This window comes from Myripristis murdjan, chromosome 11 (genome assembly GCF_902150065.1).
Source record: "Myripristis murdjan chromosome 11, fMyrMur1.1, whole genome shotgun sequence".
In the NCBI taxonomy this organism is placed as follows: domain Eukaryota; kingdom Metazoa; phylum Chordata; class Actinopteri; order Holocentriformes; family Holocentridae; genus Myripristis; species Myripristis murdjan.
In genome coordinates this window covers 29,623,506-29,635,022 of record NC_043990.1, presented here as the reverse complement: position 1 = coordinate 29,635,022, position 11,517 = coordinate 29,623,506, and the positions used below count along the sequence as shown (strand labels likewise).

At 38.9% G+C, this 11,517-nt stretch overlaps 1 protein-coding gene across 1 annotated transcript in view; it reads left to right on the top strand.

Annotated features, from left to right (window-relative positions):
* Positions 1–598: 598 nt before the first annotated feature.
* Positions 599–11,517, top strand: part of bag6l (BCL2 associated athanogene 6, like) — a 29,642-nt gene continuing 18,723 nt past the window's right edge. The window contains exons 1-8 of the mRNA XM_030063032.1: positions 599–1,004; positions 1,623–1,715; positions 1,844–1,961; positions 6,065–6,291; positions 7,256–7,327; positions 7,417–7,539; positions 8,935–9,131; positions 11,340–11,469. Coding sequence (XP_029918892.1) covers positions 1,635–1,715; positions 1,844–1,961; positions 6,065–6,291; positions 7,256–7,327; positions 7,417–7,539; positions 8,935–9,131; positions 11,340–11,469 — 948 coding nt within the window. The 5' untranslated portion in view covers positions 599–1,004; positions 1,623–1,634. The remainder of the gene's footprint in view (positions 1,005–1,622; positions 1,716–1,843; positions 1,962–6,064; positions 6,292–7,255; positions 7,328–7,416; positions 7,540–8,934; positions 9,132–11,339; positions 11,470–11,517) is intronic.

The following is an 11,517-nucleotide window of genomic DNA, read 5'->3' as shown; positions in this document are numbered from 1 at the left end:
CACACACACACACACACACACACACACTCTGTCTACATCATGCATTCGCATCATTTTAGGTGTGTCCTGGAAAAACACTCCATCCCAGTTTAAGAGGCCACTGGGGAAATAAACGTTTATGTGAATGAGGAGGAAGAGAAGTTGCATGAAAGCGGACTTTTGACAAGGACTTGGTTAGAATAGAATAGAATAGAATAGAATAGACAGTTGCTGTAACCCACTAAACATAGCATTATTGTAGTTGTTGCTGTTGTTGTTAATAGTAGTTAGTAGTAGTAGCAGTAATGGTATTGATATCATGACAACACTAAGACTGTTTTGTACTGTAAATGATTGTATTGTATTCAAGCATACTAGAGAAAATAACCATACACATATTGTTCCAACTTCAATACAAAGAAAAAGTGAAGGCAAAAGTAATACTTCCTTTATATAGACAAGCTATTTGTTATATTCGTATACATTTTTTAAGATACATATCACCAGATACTATGGTATTATTAAATGCCGTCATTATGCAATGCTTTGAACATCATTGGCGATCTGTTGACATCACAACGCAAAAGCGCTCAGGCGTTTGAAGCGGACGGTCCTACACTGCGTCACGGGGGTCTTTTTACTTTGCAGCGTCGCGGTTTGTTTGGGAAATTAAGCTAGTTAGCTAACGGCTCCACTGGATGTGCACACACAGCAGCCAAACCAGGAGTTTATTCGAATCTAAACTCAGTTTGGTAGTGTCTTCACGAATAGGTGGTAAACAAAGGACAAAGCGTGCACCCGGTTTCCCTCCCCGGGGAGATTAACGTTAGCCGAACGCTAACGTTAGGCTAGTTAGCTCTGTTATCCTCCTGGTAACAGGGATTAGCTAACGTTAGCCGGCTAGCTGGCTAACAGTGCATCCATAAAAACAATAACAGCAGCAGCAGCGGCGGCGGGGCTCCGGTGTGCTGTCAGCCAGGTGCAGCCTGCCTCTGTACCCCTGCGCTTCCTCCCGGCGGATAGAGGTGAGTATGCGGACAGAGCTGCTGTGATCTGATGCCTGATCCCTTCTCTCAAATCTGCTCTGTGCTTTGCTGTGATTCACTTAACCCTTTAAACCACAGGACCTGAGAGCTTTTATTTTAACGTTAACCTCTGAACAAAATCCACTTCATACTATGTTTAATTTTGATAATTTTCTTGTCATTTAAATAGTTTTTTTTCAGTAGTTTTGTGGTAACATTTATGGCAATATTCTTGTAACTTTTTCTCTTAATTTCCCAGTGATATCAAAATATTACTGGGAAAATGGAGCATTTTTTCATCATTTTTTAGTCATTCCTTTCTGGCTGATTTTTTTTTTGGTCCTTTTCTTGCCATTGTTTACTAGTTTCTTGCTTTCTTTCAAGTCACTTCTTGCTGGTTTACTCATTGTCTTTCCTCCCTTGTTTTGGAAGGAGTCAAGTCATTTGCTCAGGCTAAAAGGGGCTAAGTGCCTGTGAAAGCTTTTAAATAATTAAAACACAACAAGTCTGTCACTGATCCAGCATCCAGCTACTGTAAAGAGATCATGTGCGCTACAGTAAAGCTCGTACAGCTTACTCTGGCAGTGTGTGTGAAATAATTTGACTTGACCTGTTCAGACAGTGTGAAACATGGCGGAGTCAGGTACCATGATTGAGGTCACTGTCAAGACTCTGGACTCCCAGAGCAGGAGCTACACAGTCAGAGGCGAGGTAAGGCCACTCTTATCATAACCTGCTTTAGCTATAACGTTATACAGAGAGCTGAGATTTTTTTAAAAATGTTTCACTTTGTAGCCGACATTACAGGATGTGCACTTAACCATGTGTTTCCTGTTTAGCTGACAGTGAAGGAGTTCAAGGAGCATATAGCATCATCTGTGGAGATTCCAGTAGACAAGCAGAGGCTGATCTACCAGGGCAGAGTGCTGCAGGATGACAGAACGCTGACAGAGTACAGTAAGTACTGGACAAACAGGGAGATCCCACACACTGTCTGCATTTGCAAGAAGACTTTATTATGACGTTTGGCTCATTCAGACTTTCATCAGGCAAATATTAGTCCATCACAAATGTAACTGGCTGTATACCTCATAGAAGGTGTGAACCAACTAGGGGTGGGAATTACAGTGCGTATAGGGCTGTATATTTTTGTCTGAACCTGACCCGGGCCTGACAGCATAGAATCTGGGCCTGACCTGAGGGGCTCGGGTTGACTATCCACACTCTTTTGTGAATCATCAGAGGCCCCATGATACAATATTATCAGGATACCTCAGGCACGATACAGTAGTATTGCAATTTTTAATATTTTATGACATGCTGAGTATTGTGATAACATATATTGAAATATATTGGGACTTATTACCTTTTTTCAGGTAAAGTTTTCATTCAGAGTATCTCAGTTTAGTCATTTTTATTGCAGCAAAATGGGACAGATTGACCATCTTTGTCCTAAAAACCTGTCATAAATGTTTCATTGATACATGGTGTTACAGTATCAACACTTGGAGTCTGTGTATCGATACTGGATTACCACACAAAATATCACAATACTATCCTGTATCAATTTTTGTTTCGTTTTTTTTTCCCATCCCGAGAACCAACCAGAAAGGATGACTCCCAGCAAATACACATGTAATCATCCTCAGGAGATCACATGGTCTCCTGGGTGTACCAAGTCTTGCATTAGGTCTAATAATAATTAAACTGGTGCAGAGATACAAATACAGGTAATCAGAATCAATAATGTTTTTTTGCTAATAAAGGAGATAAAATATTATTAAAGTAAATAGAAAATAGTTGTAACTGTATCCCAAATACTAGCACTGCATAATATCGACAAATTATCATACCTCAATATTTATGCCAAGTATCTTGATAGTGATATGGTATACGATATGACTATGGGTTCACGCATATTTGAAATTTTAACTGAAGAGCAGTGAAAATTGAGCATTCTTCAAAAGATCGAAATAATACCAAATGGATGTAGAAAATGCAGTTACTCCACAAAGTATTTTATTGATCAGAACAAACTAATCACTGTCCCAAATTTGTTTCCCCCAAATTTGATATTGTCCATGTCTTTTGAGATATTAATATTGTGCATGTTCTTATCTAGATAATGATATGATACCAATATATTGTTCAGCCCTACCAAATACCATTGATGAGGAAATTTCATTTACATCAAACAGTGATCTTGACAAACAAGGTGGGGAACAATCAAGGTCCTCATATAATTCCCTTTTAAATAGTTACATTACGCTTGATGAAGAGCAGTTTGCTATTTCAAAAGCAAAGTAGAGGAAAACTGCAGATGCAGACTTCCTCATAATGAAGTTTTCAAATCCCCCAAACGTCTACAAGTATTATCCTACCTTTTCAATGTACCCTTTAATATTGGAAATATTCCCTCTTTATGGTCAAATCTGAAATCAAACCAGGCTTTGTCAGTTTTTAGAAGAGTCAAGTCAACTTGTTGCTAAACAAAATGGAATTAGAAAGAATAGAGCGTGCACTGACCATATTTCTAGTGTAACTTCAGTGGGTAGGATTAGATTTCTCAGGGCAAGTCTACATTTGCATGCTCTATCGATTTTCAAAAAGCCTTTGCTTGGGTAAACAGAGATCCACTCCTCCTTAAACTTCTTAATGCAGGGGCTGATGGAAAATTCTACCAAGCAGTTAAGGCACTCAGTAAAAACCCTGGGGCCTGTGTTCAAGTTAATGACCTTCATACTCAGTGGTTTCAGACTTCTTTAGGTGTCACGCAGGGTGATGCCCTCTCTCCTACATAGTTTGCTTTCTTTGTAAGTAGCCTTTCCAAGAAAATGAAATTAATGAGTCTGGATATCAAACTGAATATTTTTTATTTAAGTATTCTTTTATATGTAGATGATGAGATAATTAACCCAGGAGAGACAGAGAATGACCTACAATTGATTCTCAATAATGTGAATCCATGTTGTAATCAATGGAGGTTGGAGGCCTCGTAAAAAAACAGATAATGCATTTTAGAAAAAAGGGAATGGATAGAAGCTTGCATGCATTGACTTTGACTTTATCTATTACTGACCCTTATGCCCCATCAGTTTCAGTAGCTAAAGTGTGTAGGGACTTGGGCTTTGCTACCTGCACTCATCTGTTTGATTCTTGTGTTTGCCCAGTTTTGGGTTATGTGGCCGGGGGCTGAGGCCTGAAAGACTCCAGAAGAAATCAAGAAGAAAGAAATCAGTTTATGCTCATTATAGGGCCATGCATTGCTCAGGTGTCCACAGGTTTGCAACTAAGCCTTTCATTATTGTTGACATGGGCTGGATTCCTTTACTATGTGTACGGTTTCCTTCCCATCCACCAGCTCCTCCTGGGGGATCCCAAGACATCCCAGGCCAGCCGGGATACATAATCCCCATAGCATGTCCTGGGTCTGCCCCAAGGTCTCCTCTCATTTACTGTCTGAACCACCTCAACTGGCTCCTTTTAATGCACAGGTGCAGCAGCTCCTACTTAAAACCTGCTGGATAAATATTAAGGGAAATGGCAGAAGCAAGTAGCTACTAAATATAAACTTAGGATCTACAGGAATAAAAGACAAACCCTTTGTGACAGCCTTTTTAAACAGGAGGCAAAGGTCTCTGTTTGCACAACTCAGATGTACCTCTGGCCATTGAAGTAGGTTGGTTCAGCAACATGAGCAAGGAAAATAATGTTTGGTTTATGATCTCAGTGCCAATGAAAATGAATTACACTTTACATTTTACCTTACTCTGAAGATTCGAGGGCCCTGTTTGAAGTTATGCAATAAAAAAATCCTGAGTTAGTTTGGTCTGACAGCATACGCTTTGCAAGGATGCTTATCTACATATCATAACCTGGGAAAGAAGGCAAGCTATGCTCTTTGTCTAAATGTTGTTGCTTAATATTTAATTTATTCAGTTTGTTTACCTATCTCCTTTCTGGGTTTATACAGCACAATCTGTACCTTTGCATGTTTGCTTGAAGAATCTTTTGTTATCGATGCAAGAACTGTTTATTGGATGGTATGGCATCACGCTCGTGATTGTTTGTTAGTGTGTTGTAAGCCCATGTGGGATGGGCATCCTTTGTGATGCATTACACTAATATAAAAAAAATAAATTAATGAACTAAAACTAGTATGGATATGATAACCAAACAGGTTCACTAGAGGCAAATAGTAGAACGGCTACAACAGTATAATAAGTTCAGAAAATTGATTCCTTGCAGCCTTTAAAATGTAATAACACGTATCATAACAGAGTCTGTGTCCGCCTCACCACAAAACATGTAGATTCCATTGTTGTCTTTTGTTTTCTCTCACAATTAGGCTATTAAAGTAGTTTTGGGATTTAATCTGTTTCTGTGAGATGAGATCTGGGGCCTCGGTTATGAAAAGATTTCACCAAAGTCATGCTCTCGTCTTGTTAGCTGGTTTCACAAAACCTAACACAGGTCAGATTACTAACCAGGAGTACAGAAGTGGTTAACAACTTGCTCTTTCACGCAAAGGCTTTCTAATTGAACTTTGAGCACATTCACATGAGAGAGGTGGAATTAGTCACAAACAGCCAATCACGTGCCACATGGGCAGATCCAGATCCCAGCAGCTGGACAAGATATCATTAAAGTATTCATCTCCAGGGTGAAATGAAGTCACCACAGCAGCAAGAGTAATTCATTGTGAAATAGGATATTCAATATAGGCATACAATATAAGCATACATACATAAAAAGAAACCATAGAAATAGTAGGAAAGAATAAAATGAACAAATAATTTCCTGTATTTATATGTGATTATTTATGTGTGGTTATCCAAGGAGATGTGTGCACATTTATGTTCCTCTGAGAATGAATCCTGTACATTCTGGGGACCTCATGATCTTTTGTCTAGTTTCAAAATGTACAGATCCCATGTTGTCCCCAACATAAACCATGCCAGTGGTTCAACAGCAGTGGTGAGCCTGTACTGCTTCTTAGCTGAACCCAGTACTCCAGTTGTTCTGTCCCTCCTCATGCAGCCTGTTTGTTTGTCCCACAGATGTAGATGGCAAAGTGATCCACCTGGTGGAGCGAGCGCCCCCTCAGACCACCATGTCCGGCTCAGGTGGGGGAGGAGTGTCCAGCGGGGGGGCAGAGGGGGGACCCAGCACCAGCCACACATCCACTGCCTCTCAGGGAGTTCCGCACGACCGTAACGGGAACAGCTATGTGATGCTGGGGACCTTCAACCTCCCTGTCAACATCATGGACCCTCAGCAGATACAGGTGTCACACTCCAGCACTCAGTTTTCAAAGAATTTATTAAAGCTGCAATGAATTGGTTTATTAAAGTAAATCAATGACACCTAGGTCAAGACCAAGGTCCTTCACTTTACTGCACTAATCAGTGTAGCATAAAAATGATGTAAAATTAGACATATAATTTCCCCCTTAATTGATACCTTTTTTTTCACGGGTTTGTCATGATTGTGTTGAAGTACAGCCCATAGCACTTATTGCAGGCTCAGATCATGACTTATTGCAAAAAATGCCATTACTTGATATTTTTTTGTTTGCAGTTAGTCATCTTTCAGTATATGCTCTCTGCCAGAAACTGCAAGAACATTTCTCTCTTTATAGTTTTACCATAAACATAAAATTCATTTTAATGTCAAAGGACTATACCAGTGATTGTTCAGCATAATATCTGTAAAATATATACTTTACATTTTTGCTAATCTTTTCGTAAGGCAGGCAGTCATATTTTAGAATGCTGATATAATATTTCCCCATTTTTCTCCAGCCATTGGTTTCCATTCATTCCACTATGATATGAAAATGAACTTTCAGAGACTTCAGACTTTCTTCACACCAGTATTCCATCACCATAATAAAGTTGTCCACATTAGTTTTCCTAAAAGCAGCAGCACTGTTGGGTTTTGATGACTTGAAGTTGGGTGGAGTGATACGGTCATTCTGCCAGAAAATAGTAAAATGTTTTACACATCCAGTTATCAGTTCTGTGGTTTCTGAATGGTGACAGCTTTCTTAGCCACAATAATAGAACATTATAAGGCGTCTGTTTCAAACAAAAATTCAAATTTGAAAATGGAGGTATTTTGATGATATATAGTGAAATCTTTATTACACCCGCATGATTTGCAATTTGTTGTAAAGTAAAATGTGGTTAAATTGTAGTGAATGGGCCAGACATTCAAATGTGATGTGAGCAATGGGATTTGTTTTGCAGATGTCAGTTCAGCAGATGATGGCTGGAGTTGGTGAAGCAGGAAGGAATGCCAGGGTCAGCACCAGCACCGGGGTATTACTGTCACCATCCATCAGTCACCAGTCTCTTCTCGTCTGTCCAGCTCACTCTCCAAACCTAATGGAAGTTGTTTCTGATTGCAGAGCAATGGCTCAGTAGATGTGCAAATCAACATGGACCAATCCCTGCAGAGCGAGCCCAGGATGAGGCTGCAGTTGGCTGAGAACTTGCTGAGAGATACACGGTCTTTAATTCATAGACTGGAGGTAAATTTTCCTCTTTAGTGCTTAAAGCAATTGACCACGTTTTTCAGAGAATGTCCTGTTGGTCAGCTTGCCTGTGAAGTGATGAGAACATTGACTCTAAAATCATCCTTAACTCCCCATAGATGGTTGGTATGTCAACATGGAGAGCTTGCCCTCACTACAGATGTAAAGTTCCAAACATGTTAAAGGGTTTTGAGACTTTTAGAAAAATTTGAAACGTTTAAAACCTTTCGCCTCAAAATGTTGTGCACAAATGCTCCCTCATAAGGTATGTGCCTGATTCATCAGAGGGCACAGACCTTCGGATGAATCATTTCTCTATTTAACAACAGTAAAACGAAAAGCTTTAAAATTGTTTTTCTACTGTGGACCACTAAAATGGAAAAGCAAAATCACTGAATTCATTCAGTTCTTGAAATATTGCCTTTTTAATAGTGAAACAAACCATGCAATCACATGAATCGCAGTCTCATTACTGTGAGCCAACATGAGGGCAAGAGGTATCCACTCTCTAATTCAAAATGAAGCCATAATTAAAACTAACATAACTCATCTCACATGTCATACAATACTCTTAATATGCAGCATTTACAAACAGAGGTGATTCTACATTCAGTTTATAATCTGTTCTTTCTTTTGTTGGCAAATCCACTCATTTGTTTACATTTGGATCACTGATTCCAGATCTGCAATGTCCCAAAAATTGTAAAGCATTTGGTTTTGACACCATGTTTGCCACATGACAATAAGCCATCAGTCAGGAGTTTGAAGTTTGGAAACACTAGTTGAACTTCATCACATACCAAAATAGCTTGATATTACATTTTGAACGTCTCTAAGCGTTAGTCAGTATAGTTTATGAGAAATTATTGGGTGTGTGTAAGTGTTAGCATAGATAATACTCTCACTTAGAATAGTTTATGCCATGGTGTTAGCAAGTTCAAGTTCATATTTACAGTTAGGTCCATAAGTATTTGGACAGTGACACAATATTCACAATTTTGCCCTTGTACACCACCACAGTGGATTTGAAATGGAGGAATCAAGACGTGACTGAAGGAATTACAGCCAGTTTGATACATTGTCACCCCATTTTCAGAGGCTCAAAAGTCATTGGATACTTGACTAAAAAGCAGTTTCATTACCAGGTGTGGCATTTTCCCTCGGGGGCAGCAGGTGCTTTGCCATCACGGATGCAGACTCTGCAGCTCCAGCGGCAGAAAAGTATCAACTCTAATCAAAGAAAGCAAAATATTTAAACAAAACCACTGGGTAATTGGTTGAACAACAAGTCAAGGCACCAGCAACTCAGTGTGTACTGTAACTTCACACCTCTTACCCAGTAGCACTGAGTGTGTGTGCATTTGTCTATCATGTGCTGCGATCCTGTTGCAGGGTCCGTCAGGTGGCAGCACGTCTCAGTTGGAGCCAGAGGCCTCTCAGTCCCCTCCCCCATCTCCGCCATCTTCCTCCTCTGGTCCAGCCGCTGCAGGAGCTGCAGCATCCCAGCCCATGGACACCAGCCCTTCTCCTGCTCCTTCATCTTCCACCTCCTCAACCCAAACTGAAGGACCACCCCACTCCGGCCCAAAGTACGTCATAGCATAAGCCATTTCCTTCCATTTGGTACATTTTCTGCTTCCACAATACATATAGGACTGATTCTTGAGAATTTGGATAAATCATGTCCCAATAAGAAAAATGCTATTTCTGCTGGAAATTTACAACATTTTAATGAATAAAAAGAATCAAGGACATAATCAGGGGGTCCTTTGCACATTTGTAAGGTTTTTTCATAGGTTTATTTTTAATTTTTATTAATTTAATGATTATATGTTGGCCCATGGCCTACAAAACCAGTTGTCCTCGGATAGGAGATAATCATTTCAACTTGATTAAAACCACAAAAAGTCATAATTTCACTGAAAAATATATTTACCACATGAAAGAGTACATCATAATATGTATTAAAAACTACAAACGATGGGTTTTGAACAATATTTACTATTATTTTGTGGTTGCTCAAAATGTGTCCCAGATATTCGTCACCACCGTCAGATATTTATTTAAAAAATAATAATAAAAAAACTACAAGGTCAATTACATTCCTGAGGAGCCCTTTTCAAACCTTCAGCTCTACTGCATGCTTCAAGACCGCTCAGGCTCCTGCAAGTTTTCTATTTTCTCTTAAATCTCTTCATATTTTTGGACACTGCTACTGTCACAACCATAACATGTCAACACCGTCACTTTTGTATAAAAAATATTAGATTAGATTATGGAATAAATGTATACTTTTTAAGAAGAGGTCTGATGCAGGTAGCAACAGGAGGGAAACAAGCTGGCTAATGTGAACAACTCATGCTTATCATGTGAAAGAGCAGGTTTTTGTCTCCACTGTCAGACGTCACCACCGTCAGGTTTTCTGTGTGACGGTGATGACTGAAGTCTGAAAAATGCTTATAACAGTGCTCAGGATTCTTATTTTTTGTACCAAATAGTTAAATAAAGTTGTTAAGCAAGAAGTCATTGACTTGAGTGGTATAAATTTTGGAATTGTATGTTGTAATGAGGCAACTGTCACCACCGTCAGATTAGTGTCACCACCGTCAGAGGCAGTTATATTGGTTTTAAATGAATGAAAAAAAATTCATTACGGTGACGGTGTTGACAAAAACAAAGTAGCCTAATAACTGGAAAAACCTATTTTATGAAAAAAATGCAAAATGAGGAGGTTGCACCGGTACATTGCTGAACAGCCAAGACCTTGGCCTATAATGATATACCTTCAGATTTTGTAATTTAATGCACTTTTTTTTTTTTTCAAAATTAAAACCTGTTTTATCCAAATTCACAAGAATCAGTGATAGCAGTAAAAAATTTCAAGAAGTTTGTTCAAAATAAACCAAGCCTCCAGCATATATCTTTATTACAACTTCTTGATTATTAAATTATAGAATTCTTGCTACAAATGTGTGTTATGTGTAAAAAAAAATAAAAAATAAAATAATAATAATAATAATAATAATAATATAAATAATATAAAATAAAAAATATTGGCCAGTATATTCTTGACTCAACCCAAAAATCCAGTACTGATAGGTTACAGTTAAAAGCCACATGAATCTGAACAAGTTAACACTGGAAAGGCTGAGATCTATGGAAATCTGTCAAGCATTTATTGCATTTTTAGTTGGTTAATTTTGAATTTGTTGTGCTCCAAATGATGAGAACTGATTAGAGAAGAAGCGATCAATTCAGTCCAGCGAGCATTTTGGAGACATTTGCTGCTGGTGTCACTGACAAGCTTTTGTGTACACCCTGTTTTAGCAGTTCCACTCATGTTGCTACTTTTTGTTTGGGAAGTTGTCAAACCAATCATGCTAGAGGACAAGAAACTGTGTCAGAGTGTGTATGTCTAGAATGTTCTTTTTTTCTTTTCCCCAAATTTGTTAGTTTGATAGAATTATTTTGTTACTGTACATCAGATCAGTGATGTTCAATCCATGTCAGATTTCTTGTGTTAAAATGCTTCTGAGAGGTGTCTGATCACAGCCTCATAAGCATTTAACCCTTGGAAACCTGTGCAAATTGATCTCATTTCTGTCAAAAACATGAGAAGAAAGGCGATGAGCAAATAAAAAAAACAAAAAAATACCCATAAATAAATAAATAGATAAATAAAAAGAAATAAAGTAAGGAATAAAATTTGAGGAATTCAATTTGAAAGTGCATTACAAGCCCTAGGAGGCATAAGCATTGTTGATTTTACCCCCCCACCCTTCCCCGTTTGTCCCCAGTCACCCAAGTCCGGCGGAGTTTGTGGAGGTTCTCTCGGAGGTGAGGCGGGTGGAGGAGCGTTTGCGGCCCTTCATAGAGAGAACCCATTCCATCCTGGGTGCAGCCACCTCAGCAGACTACAACAACAACGTAAGGGTGGATGAAGAGCGTTTGTCTTCTCTGTTGTCACTCTGAAAT